General features: G+C 39.0%; 1 protein-coding gene and 3 pseudogenes across 1 annotated transcript; 3 read left to right on the plus strand and 1 right to left on the minus strand.

The window, feature by feature from the left end:
• Nucleotides 1-363: 363 nt before the first annotated feature.
• Nucleotides 364-2,968, plus strand: LOC148920635 (uncharacterized; annotated as a pseudogene).
• A 12,118-nt stretch (nucleotides 2,969-15,086) lies between these two features.
• LOC103343848 (rust resistance kinase Lr10-like) lies at nucleotides 15,087-17,362 on the minus strand. Its single transcript, XM_008247488.3, has 3 exons — nucleotides 16,612-17,362; nucleotides 16,458-16,493; nucleotides 15,087-16,289 (listed from the first exon to the last, which is right to left on the minus strand). Exons 1-3 carry the CDS (start codon nucleotides 17,219-17,221, stop codon nucleotides 15,241-15,243), a joined length of 1,695 nt encoding a protein of 564 aa, XP_008245710.3. The 5' UTR covers nucleotides 17,222-17,362; the 3' UTR covers nucleotides 15,087-15,240.
• A 92-nt stretch (nucleotides 17,363-17,454) lies between these two features.
• On the plus strand, nucleotides 17,455-18,909 carry LOC148920636 (uncharacterized; annotated as a pseudogene).
• A 1-nt stretch (nucleotide 18,910) lies between these two features.
• LOC148920637 (rust resistance kinase Lr10 pseudogene) lies at nucleotides 18,911-20,221 on the plus strand (annotated as a pseudogene).
• Nucleotides 20,222-20,934: the final 713 nt, after the last annotated feature.

A 20,934-nucleotide genomic window follows, 5' to 3' on the forward strand; every position in this document is an offset into this window, starting at 1 on the left:
TGGCTATTTTGAGTTTTCAGTGGGAATCGATGGGTCTTGACCGAGCGTCAAGACGGCCAACGGACGATATTGGCCCTGTGACTTTGGTGGAAGAAGCGAAGAGAGAAAAGAGAGTGTCGGGTCGAGGGGGAAGAGAGAAACATCTCGGGGAGAGAGAGAGAGAGGAAAGAAAGAAATAAAAATAAAAATCTGATTTTATTTTGACAAAAACCCTTTTGAGTTATTTGGTTTTGCCACGAAAGAAATTTCATCGCCAAAACCTCGGTATAACCGATTCAAGCCTACCGCTTTGTCCACGAATTCATCTCAGAACCACCTACGCAACCAAACCACTTGTGGTCCCAAAATCCTTCGGACAAGAAAATGAGTGAAAGACCCTACCCCGAGGGTAGTTTCGTAATTTCGTATTTTAATTTAGTTTTTCCATTCGCATTGAAAATTAAACAGAGTCGGGGTGTTACATGAGTCTTAAGACCATGCTATTTGCTGCGCAACGTGCGCTTCCATCACATTCACCAATGAAGACCTCTTGTTAGGATCTAAACCACATAATCGTCCGCTTTTCGTGTCAAGGTATATGCGAAAACATCATGCCTAAATCCACGATGATGAAGTTAGGCATCACCATAGACGAATTGTCTCGCAGTCATCTCATAATTCAAGGCTTCAATCAAGGAGGACAAAGAGTCGGGCATGATCGAATTGAGCTCGTGATAGGCGATTTAAAGTCAAAAACCCTATTTCACGTGATTGATGCTAAGACCTCCTACAATCTCCTATTAGAAAGGCCATGGGTGCATGAAAATGGGATAGTGCCTTCAACCTTACATCAATGTTTCAAATTTTACAGAGGAGGAGTAAAGAAAATTCTAGGTGACGTCAAACCATTTACTGAAGCCGAGTCTTACTTCGGGACGCCTAAATTTTACATGGATGAAGACATGGTATCTGAAGTTATTCTCGTGGAGGTTCACTCGGACAGGAAAAGCCATGCCAAGAAGAGATGAGCATTCAAAGTGCCCTCCCGCTGTAGAGAATGTTTCGAAGAAGTCAAAAAGCACCTTGTCTAGACAAATGGGATCATCACCGGCAGATTCACGGAAGGTGTCTACTCCCGTCCTCCGCTATGTCTCATCATCCCGACGAAAGGAAGGACAATCCCCATTTGGAGAAGAAGTAAAGCCAAGGAAATGGGGAGAAAGTGACATGAAGTTATTGAAGGAGTCGACAACCATACCTTTACCCAAGTTGAATAATTCAGACGTTTGAAATCTTCGGTATCGGGTTCGTCAGACCATCACAAGAGGCAACAAGACACGAATATCTTCCGGTCATAAGAACAAAAGAAGGTTTTGACCCTAATGCTTATAAGCTCATGTCAAAGGCAGGTTATGACTTCGGTTTATCTTCTTTGATGGGAGAGCTTAATCCAGATGTCACAGGAGAAAGGAAGCATGGCCTTAGCGAAACCCAAAAGAAGTTGAAGGAGCAAGGTTACACAATTGACTCAGCTAGAGTAGGCCTAGGTTTACTCCTGTCTCACCTGTCAAGATCTCTGCTAGAAGAAAAGAAAAGAAAGCAGAAGCTCAGCATATTAGTGTTGAAGCGGTTGAGGAGGAAGAAGAACCAAAGGCTGTTAAGAGAGCCTCAGTGTTCGATCGTTTAGCCAAGCCTACCCAGCGGACCTTAGTTTTCAGCGCATCAAAAAATCAACATCACGACCTTCGTGTTCAAAAGGATAACTGGGCATGATAGCCAAATGGGAATTCAATCAGGCCTCACGCAGATCGGCGCTAGAAAGACTTGAAGTTCCAAGCAAGTCGTCTGAAGAGAAAATAAGCAAGGTGAAAACTAGAGTTCATGTCGATTCAACGGAAGACAATGAATTTGGAGCTTAATCCCGTCGTATGAAGCGTCACTCTACATTAGACGTAACCAGGTGACCAACTCAAAGTGAAGCGACGAACAATCATACAAACTCGAAACTTTGAGTCACAAAACAAAGTGGCGATGAAGAGCGGAGGTTCTATTTCATCACGTTACGATCAAAGAGCTCGACGAAGAGAAACCTTTAGGAGGAGGTTCATGATGCTCTGTGGCATTAGAAGATGGAGGCCAGCGATGTGATGAACTAAAAGAACTCAATCTTGGCACAAATGAAGACCCAAGACATATCTTCGTTAGTGCACTTTTGAATCTTAGTGAAGAGGAGTCCTATCATCAACTGCTACTTGAGTATAAAGATGTCAAGGAGATGTCAGGCCTTGATTCGAAAGTTGCTGTCCATCACCTTGCAGTCAAACCTGGAACACGCCCAATCAAACAAACTCAGCGTCGCTTCGTCAGGACTCCTAAGTCAAATCGAGCGAAGTTGACAAGTTGATCGCCGGATTTATTAGGAGGTGAAATACCCAACGTGGATAGCGAATATCGTTACGGTGAAGAAAATCCTTGGACAAATTCGTATTTGTGTTGACTTCAGAGACTTAAACGAGGCTTGCCCAAAGATTGACTTTTCATTGCCCATAATTGAGCTCATGGTTGATGCAACCACAGGTCATGAAGCCTTATCTTTCATGGATGGTTCATCTGGATACAATCAAATAAGAATGTCGCCAGAGGATGAAGAACTCACGCCTTCCGCACTCCAAAAGGAATCTACTGTTACAAGGTGATGCTATTTGGCCTCGAGAATGTAGGTGCGACCTATCAAAGTGCAATGCAAAAGATCTTTGGTAACATGCTTCACAAGTATGTCGAGTGCTACGTTGATGACCTGGTGATCAAGTCAAAAAGAAGAGAAGATCACTTGAAAGACTTGAGAATGATGTTTAACAGATTGCGGAAGTACCAACTCAAGATGAACCCATTGAAGTGTGCTTTCGGCGTCACGTCAGGTAAATTTCTTGGTTTCATCGTTACACATCGAGACATCGAAGTAGATCAGACTATGATTAAAGCCATCTGAGGTATGCAGCCAAAAAATTTACGTGAGTTGAAAAGTTTACAAGGGCGTCTCGCGTTCATTCGGTGATTCATCTCAAACTTAGCGAGAAAGGTGTCGAGCCGTTCAGTATATGAAAAAGATGTTCTATTTGTTTGGGATGAAGCTTGTCACAATGCATTTGAAAGCATAAAGAGTACCTATCAATTCACTCTGTTAGGAGCTCTATTCGAGCAAACCACTCATATTGTACATTGCGGCTCAAGAAAGGTCAATTGGAGCCCTGTTGGCAAGAGAATGAGTCACATAAGGAGCAAGCACTCTATTATCTAAGCCGAACTCTTATTGGTCGAATTGAACTACGCCTATAGAAAAGACGTGTCTTGCACTTGTCTTCGCTATTCAAAAGTTAAGGCACTACATGCAAGCGTTCTCGGTTCATCTAATTGCATGAGCTGACCCGGTGAGACGTTATGTCAAAACCAGTCTTGACGGGCGTTTGGCTAAGTGGGCGTTACTTCTCAATCAATATGAAATCATCTACACTCCAGCAAAGGCGGTAAAAGGGCAAGCTATTGCGATTTCCTAGCCGATCATCAATTCCAGCAGACTAGGAAATTTGGATGACTTACCCGAGCGAACAAGTCTTCTTTGCTGACATTTCTCCTGCTTTGATGATGTTTTTTGACGGATCGGCTCGTAAAGATGGGGCGGGGGCTGGCGTAGTCTTCCTGCCACCCGAGAGACACGATTACCCTACTCATTCTCTTTAGGTGAACTTTGCTCGAACAACGTTGCATAATACCAGGCTTTGATCATGGGCTTACAAATGGCCGTAGAGATGAAGATATCGAGCTTAGAAGTATATAGTGACTCCATGTTAGTGATCAACCAATTGTTGACCCACTACGAAGTTAAGAAGGATGATCTAATTCCATATCACCAAATGGCCACGCAATTACTGGAAAGGTTTAACTTCGTGACGCTGGGCATGTGCCAAGAAAGGACAACCAAATGGCAGATGCCTTAGCCAATCTTGCCGCTACGTTGGCGTTGACAAAAGATGAAGCGTGAATCTTCCAGTTTGCAACGTTGGGTCGTTCCATTAACACTTGGGGCATGGCAAGAAGGAGCCAGCGTTATCTCGGTATTGTCCATTGACATTGACGATTGGAGGCAACCTTTAATTGATTATCTTAAGCATGGGAAGCCGATGATTCGAGACATCGATCAGAGGTACGGCGTCGGGCACCTTGATTCCTTTATTATAAAGAGATTCTATACCGTCGTTCATTCGAAGGCCTGTTTCTAAGATGCTTGGGGGAAGAAGATGCATTCAAAGCAATGGAGGAGGCTCACAAGTATTTGCAGAGCTCATCAATCAGGGCCAAAGCTACATTTCCAAATAAAGATGATGGGCTACTATTGGCCGACTATGGTCAAGGATTGCATGGATTATGTGAAGAAATGCCAAGCATGTCAATTCCATGCCAACTTTATACATCAGCCTTGAGCAGCTACATCCTACAATTGCTTCATGGCCATTTGATGCGTGGGGTCTTGATGTGGTGGGACCAATAGCATCCAAATCTTCTGATGGTCATTCTTATATCCTTGCAGCCACAGACTACTTTTCAAAATGGGCAGAAGCTGTACCTTTAGAGGAAGTGAAGAAAGAAAACGTAGTGAACTTTATCAAAGTGAATATCATTCATTGGTATGGTTTGCCGCGCTACATCATCACAAATAATGGAAAGCCATTCTTGAGCCGGTTGATGGATAAATTGTGTGAAGACTTTGGTTTCAAAGAACGCAACTCTTCAATGTATAATGCCCCAGCCAACGGTCTTGCGGAGGCGTTCAACAAAACTCTTTGCAACCCATTGAAGAAAGTTGTTGGAAGAACCAAGAAAGATTAGCATGAAAGGATAAATGAAGCATTGTGGGCTTATCGGACGACATACCGGACGCCTACTCAGGCTACACCATACTCACTCGTGTATGGCGTGGAAGCAGTCTTGCCTCTAGAAAGTCAAATTCCATCAGTGAGGATGGTCGTACAAGAGGGATTGAGTGATGAAGAGAATGCAAAGCTACATCTCCAAGAGTTAGAAGCATTAGATGAAAAGAGTCGGTCCTATCAACGGTTTAAGAGTACACAAGTGGAGCTTACAAGATCACAGCCGAGGACGGTTTAAGAGTCGGTCCTATCAATGGAAAGTTCTTGAAGCGATACTACATGAAATGATACCAAGCTCTGGCTCGAAGAGCCTAAATCTGCATCTGACATCAAAAAAAAAAAAAACTCGTTGGATTGAAAACCGAAAGGGCGGTCCAAGCAAAGTTAGAGCACATAAAAAAGGCTCGTTGGATTGAAAACCGAAAGGGCGGTCCAAGAAAATGTTAGAGCACAAGAAAGTCCGTTGAGTAAAACCCGAAAGGGCGGTTCAAGCAAAAGTTAGGACACCAAAAAAAAAAAGTCCCTTGAACTACGTGATGGCTTGATCCCTTTTCACCGAGGGGACGTTGGCAGCTTGGATAAATAATTCCAAGTTCGGTCACATCAAAATAAAAACAAAGGTTTTCCTCATCAATACGAACCATTCAAAAAATAATAATGAAATAAGAAAGTGCTTTTATTTCATTATGAAAGTTAACTAGTAAACATCAACACTTTGACAAGTTCAAAGAGAAATATAAATAAAGCAAAGAAAGTTTACAACAACAAAAGTTTGCTATTTCCAAGACAAGTCCTTGAAGCCGTTACGCAATCTCTCAAAAGAAACTCGTAACGCATCTAAAGTCTCAGCATCGCAGTGGATAATACAGGAGCTTCTTCAACTGCAATCTCATCCTCTCTCAAACGGGCAACCTCACCATGATGCTAAGAAAGTTGTGCATCACTCTTTGAAAGCGATTCGTTTAATTGACGCAGTCTTGACTCCAATTGCTCTTGTGCTCTCTTCAACTCCTCCATACGCATGTTGGCAGATTTAATAGACTCAAGTATCGAAAATTGATGAACCTCTTCAGCTTGTTGCAGAGCCAAGGCAACAGAAAGTGAAGAGTCGACGCAGCTAAACGATCACTTTGAACCTCGGGAGACAGCTTTTGGGAGTAAGCAGAGTGTGCAGAACAATAGTCAACTGCGGTCACCATAAGTGCATCAATCATAGCTCGTAGGGATGAGACGTCCGCCCCTAAATTGTCAAGGGTAGTCAACAACTTGCCAATCTCATCTTTGAATGAAGGAAGCCTTTCTAATGAAGCCTTCAATATTATGCTTTTATTTGGTTGCCCAGAACGGAAACTACTTTGCGAAGGTTTTGTCTGCAACACCTAATTTCAGTTCCCCACATGACATTTCAGAGGTTGATGCATGAGTAGCTGGCTTTAACAAATGTTGATGCACAAGCGAACCTACATTGATGAGTAATGGTTAAGCAAGTAGAATCAAAGATTTCTAAATACTGAACATGATAAAGATTGGAATCATACCTCTTAGGCTAACACCTGAACCACTTATCGAGCGCAAAGCATCATTTTCCTCTTCAATAGAAAAATGATTAAATGGTACAAGCTCGGACACAGTAGGGACATGATGCACTACTTCTCCCTAAAATATATATGTAATTAATTAATTAATATATATGTATGTATAAAAAAGGGAGGCTCAAGGTGAAATAAAATGCATACCTCGTTCATTAGAACATGTTGTGAAATAGCGGGCACATCACAAAAGAATGTGTCATCAAGTGGGTATGCCGTGTCCAAATCACACTAAAGAGGTCCGACGCTTGTCTTCTTATGCCTAAAGTTGACTTCACTATCTTCATTGCTGCTTATATGCCCTAAAGCTTCAAATTGCAATTCGTTGACCAAGGGGAATGAAATCTTCCTGGGAATCTGCCACACTTTATGTTTCTCCTTTATCATTAGGGACTCGAGTTGAAGGAACATCCACCGGAGATGGGTGTTGAACTCGAGGCACAGGAGTAGTAGAACTACCTTCAACTTCTGGATGAACTTGGAGCGCTCTACCACGGGTGAGTTTATCATGAATTGAAACTTTGTGGCCTTGAGACTTAAGATATTTTGGCTAAGAAAGAGACGACGACTTACCTACAGTTGAGATTGTCTTCGATTTCGTAGATTCAAAGCGATGCACCTTCGACCACCAAATAACATAGTCGGATGTGACCTCAAACTCCCGAATATTTTCCTTAGTGGGTAGGGTTTTTGTAGATGCACTGCCACTCTTCAAGCATGATTTCCAATGTGAGTACACTGATAGCACGATACCATTCCGAATGTCATCTTTAAGTTCTCCTGGCACATGTTGTACATAACAAAATTGTCTACTAAACCGGTGCGGGCTATAAGGTTGGATGACTCGATAGTTTTCCTGTCATAGAGAAACGAATCCCGAACGGAGGCATATCAAATACTCAAAGTCTTCTTTAGAGATATGATCTTCATCAGTCAGTTGTTTGCATTCAAAATACTCTTGCCAGATGACTCATTTTCACTTTACCACAAGTCCGGAATAAAGCTCGAGCTGTTGAATCTTCAACAAATTTTGCCGAAAGTCTTCCTGAGAACCTTGCCATGATAGGAATGGACTTCTCGGAAGATGATGTAAAATGTGTGTCGAAGTATTCACCCAACCATCCATACACATAATGGAAAGTTAGAACAGCTTGTACAAATTGATCATCTGCACTAGAAATATCGTTCACCCTTGTAAATGCTGTATCTGAGCTAGGCCAAATGATACACCGTGCGCCATTCGATTGCAACTTTGAGAACCGGCCGATCAAAGTTACGTCTATCTTTAGGAAATACAAATTTGCACAATTAGCAAGTGGAATGCAGCAAGTAGGATTTTTCCATGTCTTCACAGCTATAACCAAATCTTCAAAACTCATTCCTCTTCTCAAAGCGTTTCAATGTCATTCAATGATACCGAGATGGATCAGTCCTTCTTGGCTTTTGTGACTTGTTCCAGTATGGTTTTCCTTGAAGGCTTTTTATACTTGAATGGCCATCGATACCAGTACTTTATCCAAGCAGTCATTCTCACTCCAGATTTTCCTTTAGAATCCTGTAAAATATTGTCATACACTAAGAATAAGTAGCGACAAATGTGTGGGATATAAGACACGCCTTTATGATCCTTCCTGTTGAGACTCTCAGTGGTTGGAATAACTTCATCATAAAATCGACCTGTAATAGGGAGACCACCAATTTCATAAAGATCCCAAAGGAAATAGACATTTCTCCTTGACGTATGAAGAGTATTTGTTGCAGACACCAAGATTTCTAAAAAGGCTCGAATGAATGGAGCATGTCGATCATAGCTAAATAATAAGGCAACATCTTGATTATATAGACGGTGTTCTTAAGAACCTGAGTACTTCTACTTACCACATCTTCAAGTCACTCCCAGTAATACTCAGTAAATGTATATTCACGGATGTCGGGAGAGCAGAACTCCAATTCCTGCTCCATTATGGATTCGATCGCTAAGAACCTCGAACGCCTTGATGAACCGTATCTGTATGATGGGAGGGCTTTAATCGTAAAGCAGGAGTGAAGGTCCCTATCCGTAAACTTGGATTTTTTGAAGCTGCTGAGTTGACAAAACACCTCTTGAGACCAAGACGGAATATGAAGAGAATTGTCCACCTCAGATACTTCCGAAGCTAGGAGAGGCGCACCTACAAGCAATGTGGTACCTTCGTTCCGGTTATCACTTTCATCCTCAAAAATAGTAACGGTGCCTTTCTTGAAACACATGAAGAAGGACATCTGTATAAGATGAGCAACATGAAACAATATTCAATATCAGGCTGGTGATTTCATACTTTAAAAAATAAAATAAAAAGAAAAAAAGAAAAAAAGGAGCTTACTTATACAGGTTTGAAAAGCCGGATAAAGGTGGAATGTCTCGAGAAACAATTGTCACTTGTCTTCCCTACGTAGCCTAAGCGCAGCGGGGTTATCATCAAGTCGGAGAGATGGATCAAACCCAAGTAGTATAGGACGTCTACGTTCTTCACTTATCCTCCACTTACGTAAAGCCTAAGCGCTTAAGTGGGTTATCACCAAGTCAGAGAGATGGTTCAAACCTAAGCGGTATAGGACGTCTACGTTATTCACTTGTCCTCCACTTACGTAAAGCCTAAGCGCTTGAGCGGGTTATCACCAAGTCGAAGAGATGGTTCAAACCTAAGCGGTATAGGACGTCTACGTTCTTCACTTGTCCTCCACTTACGTAAAGCCTAAGCGCTTGAGCGGGTTATCACCTAGTCGGAGAGATGGTTCAAACCCAGCGGTATAGGACGTCAACGTTCTTCACTCGTCCTCCACTTATGTAAAGCCTATCCTCCACTTACGTAAAGCCTAAGCGCTTGAGCGGGTTATCACCAAGTCGGAGAGATGGATCAAACCCAAGCGGTATAGGACGTCTACGTTTTTCACTTTCTTTCAAAGTACCTATTGTAAAAAAATATATATGTATAAATAGCATCATATAAAATAAAATAAAAATGATTGAAAGAGTAATAGATGTGCAGCAGCGAAAAAAAGAAAAAAAAAAGAAGGAAAAAAAAAGGGGGGTTATTTCGAGCTATTTGGACCAGCCCAAGCTAAATGGGGGCAGCCCAGTTTGCACACTTCTCCAGCCGGCCAAGATGAAGGTCCAGCGGCGCAGCCCATACGTCACCACCAAGGCCCATCGTCGCTGCCCATGCTCTAACGCACAGCCCATGTTGCGCCAGGCCCACCACGTCCTCAGTCTCACGCAGCCCGACTTCTCCTCCCGCAGCCCACCTCGCACCAAACTCGACGCTCCTTGGTTCCGAGCCAAGCACCTTCTTGCCTCAACTTCAAGCTCAACACACACAGGCCTGAGCCTGCCTACCCTTCTATCTTCCAATCTTGCTTCCACAATAGCAACCAACAGCAACCAAAAAAAAAAAGCTGACGCAAGAACATGATGAAACAAAGAATGGGTTCAAGCTTACCAACAAGTTGCTTGATAGACCAACAGATGAGTTCTTGCGGCTGTAAAAAATATCAACGCTGCTTTTCTTTCAAATCAAGGCTGTAGGCATATACATATATGAGAATCAAACACGAAAAAAAAAAAAAAGGGCCCATTCTCATCACTTTGACGGCTGAAAATTCAAGGATGCAAACTTCAAAGTTGTAGACCTTCTTGCCAACAAGAGGAGTTTTCTGCTGTTCTATTTGGTTGATCTCAATATTCATGAACGTAGTGCAATTTAAAGAAGCCAAAGACCATCAAAGCTCCTAGTGGTGCTAGGGTTTCTTGTTCTAGTTTAGGAAAATATTGGATTTTGTATCTTGATTCACAAGATCTTACCAATATTGGATATTATTAAGCGTAATAATATCAACCAAAAAAAAGGAAACCAACGTGGAAATAAAAAGCCAACGTTGGAAATAGGTTCATTGGGTATTATTAAGTTTAATAATATCACCCCAAAAAAAAAAAAAGGAGGAAAGTAACACTTCAAACTGCACCTCCTACATGTGACAAAGCACATGTCTACAGTGCATCATGAAGCGGGGGTAATTTATAGACAATGAAATTTTGGTGCAATAAATCTCATTGGACGAGAAAATAATTAGGTTTGGTGGATTAAATTGTGGGCCCCATAATTCGCCCATGTGGCGTGTGACTCATCAAAATTGGATTAGTTGTCAAAAAGTGACACGTGAAGACATCCGACGGAATGCATCAAACGGTTCAAGATGAAGACAAAATTAAGAGAAAGAATCTTCTGTGATTGACTTTGATTTAAATCAAATATTAATTGGGTCAATCAATTGAAGATAATCTGGTTAAATTGCTAGATTATGTGAATTGATTTAAATCAAATCAAAATCCCACAAAACAAGGTTTTAAATGGGGAAAGTTATCTAGGTTAAGCATCCTACAAGGGCCTATAAATAGGAGGCCTCAAGACGAAAGAAGGTCCAGAAAAAAACCTAGCATTAAGAAGAAAGAAAACTCCCTGCATTCTTCACCTACACTTTGGAAGAGCCACCAAGCACAACAAATACGTGCCGGTTCCTCCACCCTAGAAAATCCCAAATACCAAACAAACCTTGTGCTACCCGTTTGATCAAGATCAAGTCTCTACGACCCTTACATCAAACACAAATTTTCCTTATACATTTTGGAGATCGAATCAGAGGATTCAATACAGAGATTGTAACCCTAAATTTCATAAATACAAATATTATTTTGTACACGTGTTCTTGTCTCATTTGTCACAGGAAATTCGTGTTTACAGGAACAAAACAAATTGTACATCCACCAAATATAATTAGATACAATGATTGAAAATACAAAATTACAACTTGTCAATCTATCCATTGTAAAATGATATTTAAATCACAATAAAAATAGATTTAAAAGTAAAAACACTCAAACTAAACTAAGCTATCTAGCACTTTGAAGATCATAGTAGCAACACAACCTAAGAAAAGCTCTGTCTTTTCTCCATGAGCCCAGCCTTAAACACAAGCAAAAAGAGAGAGAGTCACAATGACTAGAATTAAAAATAATACAAGTAATTATGTCGAAAAAGATACCATTTCCAACAACATTATGCCCTCGGAATTGATGAAATAGTTGTCGGAAACACCTTTTTAAAACAAGGATGACTTTGTATTTGTGACCTAAGAGAGTCGTTGGAAAAGATAATTCGTTATTGCAAATATTACACAAACAACAAACTTTGTATTTCTGAGGATGTATTTACACTATTTTCAAGTACATTATTTTGTCCAAATTATGCAATTCAAACATAAATATGTTGTCAGAAAACATAAATATTTTGTCAAAATAATAATAATAATAATAACTTTGATGGTCAATTATTATTCAAAAACTCTTATTATCATCATTAATAAAGTCACATAAGCAGAAAAAAAGAATGTAATAAATTCAAAATATTCATTACAATTCTAATTTCTAATGTGTATCTCATAAGAGCATCCACAATGATGCTCTCTATTTTTCAGTTAAAATTTAGCTACAAATACAAGAAAGCTATTTTAGGAGCTCTCAGAAAAAATTCAACTCCAACCATACTTCCTAATTTGGAAAGTTATAAATGCTATAACTCTTTTTTGATTGGTCCATCTTTATTAAAAAATAAAATAAAATAAAAAAATTATTACCATTAAATAAAGGTTTGAAATACTCATTAAATAAAGCAACATTAAATTATAGGAACCACTAGGAGTCTTTTCTCTCTTCTCGATTTAGGAGCTCCTAGAAGACTCCCTATTTTAGGAGGTGGATAGGAGCATGGTTGGAGTTGCATTTTTACGTTTCTCCCTAAAATTTGTCTAAGAAAGTAGTTTAGAGAGCTCATTGTAAATGCTCTAACGGTAGTCCTCAAAGTCCACTTCCAACCAAAAGTTGAGGAGTTCGAATGCTGCATTCAGGTCTTCTTGAGAACGCACAGGTAAAATACCTCTCTCTTTAAAATGTATGTACCCCACACAAAGCCAAATGACTAATGATATTATATGTTAAATAAAGAATAAAAATAAAAATTCTCACTAGTAGCAGTAACACACTCTCCTTTGAATTTCTTTGGCACATGCCCTAATCCTTTATCACTGAAGGTCATTGACTCTGGCCAAACTCATGCCAAACTAATGAAATAATGATAAAATAGTATACGGAAAAGGACCAAAGAAAAGAAAAGATTGAAGCCATACAAGTTTCAATCATACCAACATTGTGGAAGCAGCAATTGTTTCTATATAATGTAAAGTGGAAATTCCTTTCCCTTCTATTTTCTAACAACGACTTAATCCCAAGTCCTAACGGACTAGAGTTAATTACATGGTCCATTAAGCTTCTTGGTCCCTTTTATGAAAGTTTAACATAACTTGAGATCAGAAATTCTAAAACTTATCAACTAAGGAAAATAGCACTAATTCCATATATTTCATTCATGCGAAGGAAATATGAACCCCACTCCAATTCCATTGCATTTTATTCATGTCCCAGCCTATGTCTCTCCTCACCAGTCAATGGCCCTCCATAAAAGTCCAAAAGCCAAAACTTGACGAGTTAAAAGTATACATAATAGAAGTTCAAAAATCCTTACTATGAAGTATTAAAAAGTTCTCTTCTTTGTGACAATTATACAAGCAGCTAGAGCACGAAATAAACTTGGGGGCTATTTACAAGGCCCAGCGTTCAAAAATCCCTGAACTCCCATTCTCGTAAGCACTTGTCAAGCTCTACTTCATCCCAAGAACATGTGTGCATAGCCACACCCAACCAAGCTAGGTCTTTCACCATGACATACATGTATTGAAAAGAGAGCGAGATCAAAATCCATATAATCAATTTCAACAAAAAATTTAGTGTCCGTTTGGCATTACTTATTTGGGATAATAAGTGATTTTTAAAGAATTTTGAGAAGCTCAGCTCGTTTGGTAAATTATGAGAAAACCACTTATTGTTAAAAATTGATGTGAAAGAAAGCTACAAGGGAAAACAGCTAATGATGTGCTTTCATTTTCTGGTTATGCAGGAATCAGTTTCGAAAGCGCATTGTATTTAATGATTATGCAGCAATCATTTTCTGATTATGAAGGAATCAATACCAACAACACTTTTAACAAAAAGTGTACCAAATGCCAAACTACTTTCTCTCACAGTCGATTTCTCCCACAACAAATCTAATAGCAATTATTTTCACAACATAGTAATGCCAAAAGTTTACATAAAACGTCGTAACTATAGTACATGTATGAATTTTGCAAGATATATAGACATACACGTCAACACGTACTTACTTCAAAATTAAAATTCATATGAAAAAATAAACAATAAACAATAAACAAAAGAATTGTACTTATCGGCGTCCAAGCAAGAGTATGTACAAAGTGGCATATTTTAATTTTCTTCCAGAATCTTGGAAAACTCAACCCTTGTGTCCAAGCAAGAGTATCTACAATAGTTAAAATTTGTTAACTTAAAAGACCATCCACCATTAGTCTTTTCTTACTTTTTTGTTTTTATTTTTTCATATAATTAAAATAAAAGAGACAAAAAAGTAGGGTAACACGTAGTATCATAAATATATGTGCTGGTTGAATTGGATTCTTTCTTAGACTAGAGACTTAAAATACATGGTCAAGTGTTTCACTATATATTATATGCCATCAAACCTTTTGGAAATTTCATTAGTCTTCTTGACCTGAAGGGAAATCTCCTTGGGGTATCTCAGCATGTGGACATCGATAAGTAGACAAATTACCTCTATAACTGCTCTGTTTGAATATTATGCAGCAGTTTTGAAAACAATACGTCCAATGAATAGACTAGTTTATTACCTTAAAACAATCTTATTGTATTGTCTATAACAGCTCTGTTTGGATTCTTCTGCACCTTATAGATTAGTTTATTGTCCCGTTGATGGGAATCGATCACCAAGAATTATCTATTTGGATATCTAAACTAAAGGACCAGTCTAGTACTAAAGGGCTAAGTATATATTTGGGTTTACTTCACAATGTCATCACATGATTAGAATTTAGAAGAATGACCTAAAAAATTAACGTGTCAGATAATAAAGTGACATTATAAAATGGACCCATATTTTTATTGTAATAACTTAGTAAGAGATTAGAGACTGAGCGCTCGAGATCTAAAAACTTAAGAATAATTGATTAGAGAGGTTCACCTCAAATAATGACAATAGGGTTAAAATACTAAAATATTACACTTAGGTGTTGGGAAAGAAAATAAAACTATTGCAAGGAACTTGTACCCCTATTGTTTACTTCCACCCCTCAAGACCCTCCTTCATCATCGGGTGTATGAACAAATATAAATACTAGCAATGTATCTATATGCTCAACCCTTTTTTTTTTTTTTTTTTTCTATCTTTATGTAACTCAAAATACACCTGACTTTTGATTTGCAGATGAATGAAATAGCGAAAAAGAGATCATGTTACTTAATTATAACATGAACAGTAAGTTTTGATGAATTATTACCATCTAATACTTCACCTTGTTCGACCTAAAAAAAAAAAATACTTCACATTGAAATTTATTGACCTGAAACCAGTTTCTTGATTATACTATCTGCTTAACACGACAATACTCGACAATACTATAACAATCTTATTATAATAACACTCCATGACTCATCTCAGAAGTGAGTGGTATAATCCACTCAGGCTGAATTGTTTCTTCACCATAGATGTCTGTTCATTAATTCTCCTTCAACCTGAAGTGTTGGCAAAAGGATTAGGAGGCATGGTTAGATTCTCATATTCTCTTTCCAACATTTGAACTACAACTTTCATGCAAGGACGATCTATTGGATGCCACTGTATGCACCATAGACCCACAATTGCAAGTTTCCTAGCAATTGTAACATCTCCTTCATTGTTCCCAATATGGATTCGTAGGTCGTTGCCCTGCTCTAATAGGTTGTAGATCCATTCTGGGAAGTAGACTTGGCTAGTGGAGTCCTCCATGACTTTAAAGTTTTTTCTGCCTCCAACCATTTCAAGTAACAATATTCCAAAACTATAGACATCCGACTTATAGGAGACATTGCCGAAGTTCCTTGAGAAGATTTCGGGTGCAATGTAGCCCATGGTCCCCCTTGCAGTAGTCATCGATATTGCGCTTTGATCCTTAGCGCAAAACTTGGCTATACCGAAATCAGAAACTTTTGGAGTGAAATCTTGGTCTAGCAATACATTATGTGGTTTGATATCGAAGTGCAGGATTCGTTGGTCGCATCCTTGGTGAAGATATTCAATTCCTCTGGCTATTCCTAAAGCGATATCTTGTAACTTGTCCCAACCAAGGAATGAATTCTTATTATCTGTTGAAGATAAGAAATTTTGCAATGAACCATTTGGTAAGTATTCGTAAACAAGAGCACGAATAAATCTGTCGGCACAAAATCCAACCAAGCGAACCACATTGACATGGTGGATTTGACACATAGTCCCCACTTCATTTATGAAATCTTCCCCTTCTTCATTTGAATTGTTGAGCATTTTAACAGCAACAAGTAACTCAGAGGAAAGAGTTCCTTTGAACACCGTTCCATAGGCCCCCTGACCCAACTTTTCCTTGAATTGATTTGTTATCCTTTTAATATCAGCATAGGAATATCTACTTGGCTTCATCGCTCTATAATCGTCCAAAAATCTTTCAATTCTAAGTCGATTTTCTTTTTTCATTTTGTTAGAGGTATACACATGGTAGATTGTCGTCACCATCGCGATTAGAACTAAACAGAGTGCACAAATACCTGCAAAGATTTTCTTTTTGTGTCAAACGTTTTTTTAAAGCGTTTAGTCATTTTAAACTCTGTTCCAAACATACCCTTGATTAAGTTATTCCCCATTATGTTCATAAAAAAGGAAAATTGAAGAAGAAAAAAATGAAATGAAATGAAATGAAGGTGGATATAGCTCACCTAATATCTTCAGATTTGGCCTTCTAAGATTACGACCTGTAAAAGTTGTTCATGAAATAAAGGCCGGTTTTCAAATAAATGAAATCCAAATTTATATTCTTCAAATTCTCATAAGCGATTATGTTGGAAAGTAAAGCTGGAGTGTACGTAATACCTTTGCTATGTTCATGACATGATGGTATGGACCAATGCAGCGTCTTTGAATTCATTGAATCCTTAGGGTAATGTGATATATAGTCATGCACCTTGATACAAGACACTAGGGGCACTGCTCCAAGGTCACACTCATCATTCATGAAAGCATAAATATGGTTGCCAGAATTGTTGCCATGGCATGGGCTCAATCTCTTCAGACAATCATATCCAGAGGAATATTCATCTCTTACTGTTGAGGGTGGACAACTGAATAAGATTGCGCGGCCTACTAATTCAAAGGGAGAAGAACCATTACTGTAAAACAACTCCCTTGGCAAGCAACCATAATAAGGACTTCCTCTAATCGCATGAGATGTGTAGTTAATGTCATAAACAATGAGCTTAGTTGATGATGCCATCTCGAGTATAGTCTCTTTGTATTCATTGCAAGAAAGATCAAAGCCCTGGAAGCCACAACGGATTGGCTGCCTACCTTTAAGTCGAAATGGGCATCGGATGGCTGGGCCGTCCGGGCGACATCTTGTTTCTCTGCAATCTTCTTGGCCTACTCCACCATTGACTCCTAGTCCTATTACTACTACCACGGCCAACCACCATAAGAAATTCATGATGAGAACCCTTTCTAAGCAAATGAATCGAATTGCTTGCGGATGATATAAAATCAGGGGTCAGTACTTCAAGATGATATGGGCCCCACTCCATCTAGAAGTTTGACTCAATGGCGGTCGGGTCATGTCTCATGACTCATGCAACCCTCTTTTTTTTTTTGTATCTGATTATCTCTTTAAAGGTTTCAATTAACTGTACTAAATTGAAAATCTCTTTCTTCTGCTCTGACATCATGTCTAGAGGAAGTCTATTTGTTGCTTACACAACGCTCCTCCTTCATCTTCTTCTTCTTCTTCCTTCCGCTTGTTCACAAACTGCTTCCATTACAGCTAATAAACATGATATCTCTGATTGCAATCGTTCCTGTGGAAATATTAACATAAGCTCCCCATTCCGATTGAAAGGAGACTCTGAACACTGCGGCAACAAAAGCTTCGAGCTATCTTGTGAGGCCAAGGGAAATGGTACTACTCCTCATGCAGTGCTATCCTTGTTTTCAGGAAAGTATTATGTACAAGCAATCTATTACAATAACTTCACAATCCGACTTGTGGATGCTGGTGTAAGGACAACTACTTCTCCCACCCACTCTACTCCTTGACCCCCTTCAACTTTTCTTATTATTACTCTGATTATACAGGTCCTTATGATTACCCAGATGCATCATCAATGTCTATAATCTTCCTGAGCTGTGAAAATCCAATGAATGCTTCCGATCTCATTGTTGAAAGAGCTCCTTGCATCAGTGGGGTCAACAACTATTCTGCTTCCAATTCTTCTTTCTCCAATTTAACAGCATATTCTTATTTCATAAAATCCAATGGCCCAGGGTCATACAATTTTGGGGATTCCTGCAAAATAACACTAATGGTTATGGTGTCCCCTTCAACTGAGGAGCACATGACGTCTTGCAAAGGAATATATAATGAAATAGCGCATGGCTTTGAACTCTCATGGTTTAGTCATGCATGTAGAGTAACGTGCAGATCAGGGGAATCTTGCAGGCTGAACAGCACCGGCAATAGAATTCAATGCTCACCAAACGAAGGTTACACAATTGCCAAACCTTTAAATTATAAATTATATATTAAAGAAGGTTTATTTACAATAGTGCCCTCTGAAACTATGGTCAAATATCAGTTTTATCCCAAGAAGTCAAAATGACCCCAGGAAGTTAAACAGTAATTTCCAACAGTTACTAAGCTAATGTTACAGTTTTCTGTTCAATGTAGCACGTTCGCGCATAATAGACGAGATAATATATCATCTAGGTGAGTGGATCCCTCTACTCTGTAAATTGACCAGCTTATGATATAAATGTGTGGTTAAATTTTCTTTGGCATTTCGCTTGGCACCGTAGTCATTTTATTGATCGATGTCTTCACTACTGTTGCAGCAAAAGTTATGTACCCTATTTATACCCACTTCCCCCTTGATTGGCTTTTATCAGTGAATACTGGCAACAATGACCTTGATGATGCCCTTATATTTGTGTTCTATGCAAGAGAATAATTGTGTAAGAGAATACTTGTGTTTATCTCACGGAAACATTATTATTCAGATTTAAAGGCACAATAAAAATTTCTGAGAACAAAACACTTGCATGGTTGAGATGGTTTGGAGAGGAGTATATTGCTATTATTATTGTTATAGTTAATTATTATCCTTCCTATTAACTCTTTTTTTATGGACCATGCAGCACGATACGTAGCAGCCAAATTTACATTTGGTTTTCCCTTTGTAACTGCACTGCTAATATATAAATGGCGAAGGAGGCACTTGTCAATGTATGAGAATATAGAAGACTTTCTACAGAGTAATAATAATTTCATGCCAATAAGGTACTCTTATTCGGACATCAAAAAGATGGCCAGAGGTTTCAAAGACAAATTAGGGGAAGGAGGCTATGGCTCTGCATACAAGGCAAAGCTCCGCAGCGGTCGCCTTGTAGCCATCAAGATGTTAGGCAAGTCCAAAACTAATAATGACCAAGACTTTATCAATGAAGTTGCTACAATTGGAAGGATTCGCCATGTTAACGTGGTTCGACTTATTGGCTTCTGTGTTGAAGGTTCAAAACGTGCTCTTGTATATGATTTCATGCCTAATGGGTCTCTTGAGAAATACATTTTTTCTCAACAAGGAGATGTGCCTTTAAATTGCCAAAAAATATTTGAAATCGCACTTGGAGTGGCTCGTGGTATTAAATACCTCCATCAAGGCTGTGACATGCAAATTTTGCACTTTGACATCAAGCCTCACAACATTCTTCTAGATGAGAATTTTACTCCCAGAGACTCTGATTTTGGGTTAGCAAAGCTGTACCCATTGGATAATAGCATTGTATCTTTGACTGCAGCAAGAGGAACCATGAGATACATTGCTCCAGAACTGTTCTACAAAAACATTGGAGGTGTTTCGTACAAAGCTGATGTGTATAGTTTCGGAATGCTATTGATGGAAATGGCTGGTAGAAGGAAGAACCTAAATGCGGGTATAGAACAATCAAGCCAATTTAGCCAAATCTACTTTCCGACATGGGTTTCTGATCAGTTGAAGGCAGGAAACGATATAGAAATAAGAGATGATGCAACAGATGAGGAAAAGAAGATCATAAAGAAGATGATGATGGTGGCTTTATGGTGCATACAAATGAAGCCTATTGAACGCCCTTCAATGAATAAAGTAGTGGAGATGCTTGAAGGAGAAATTGAGAGCCTCCAAATGCCTCCAAGGCCTTTCTTATACCCACAACAAATTCCTGCAGATGAAGTTGGTGTGGACAATCGAAGTCCCTGTGTGTCAAGTGCTTCAAAATCTGAAGAGAATACTTTGATTGCGGATGCAAACGAAGTGAATTAACATTAGTCACGATGTGGATCTATGTAAGGGAAAGTTAGCAGCTCTACTCTGTATTTGATCATAGCACAAATATGTTTACATGTTGTAATTGATTTAAGCAAATAATCAGCCTCTGCCTTTGGTTATTGTTTAAGAAACTGCCTGCCAGAAATGCAATGACTTGAACTTTGATGACAATTAGGTTTACACAAATGAATTGCCCAAGAGAAACAATTCATTTGTATATGTCAAATAATCTCCATATCTGAATTAGAATCCAGTTCCATCGACAATGACTAAACCATATGTAAGAGTTTACAGACCCAGAGCAAAGCTACAGACTTGAATCTCAAACTCAAACTTAAGTGAAACTCAAACTCAAACTCAAAAACCTTAGTGCAAATCCCTAACCTCCTTAATTTCTAGGGCTGAAATCTGATGCAACTCTGATGTGGAAATACCATACCCCTTTTGTGAACTAGAGCTTAATGGAGTCAGCAATTTGGGCTAAAAGATTGAAAAGTGCAAACTACACGACTGAACCACAGATAGGAACGAAGAAAAAGCTTAAAAAACATTAGCCTAAGCTGCACAATCCACGTGGGCCGACCGTGGAGACCTTCCAAAGGGAAGTGCCAGTTTCACTAAATTGTAAATTCTTAACTCATTCCATACACAGCTCTGTTATTAGATCAGTGATCCCATCCCCAACCCTAAAAAAAGCTCTTGATTTTTGAACATATATCCCAACCATTTTCAAATCCACTAGGATCGGCAAAGCCTATAAATGTTCTAAACAACCACTCGTAAGGTGGATTCAACGAGGTTAATAACCAAAGACAGATGTTCTAAGCAACTACTCTGTTTCTTT

The sequence above is a fragment of the Prunus mume genome, linkage group LG1 (genome assembly GCF_029339155.1).
Source record: "Prunus mume cultivar Tortuosa linkage group LG1, ASM2933915v1, whole genome shotgun sequence".
NCBI lineage: Eukaryota > Viridiplantae > Streptophyta > Magnoliopsida > Rosales > Rosaceae > Prunus > Prunus mume.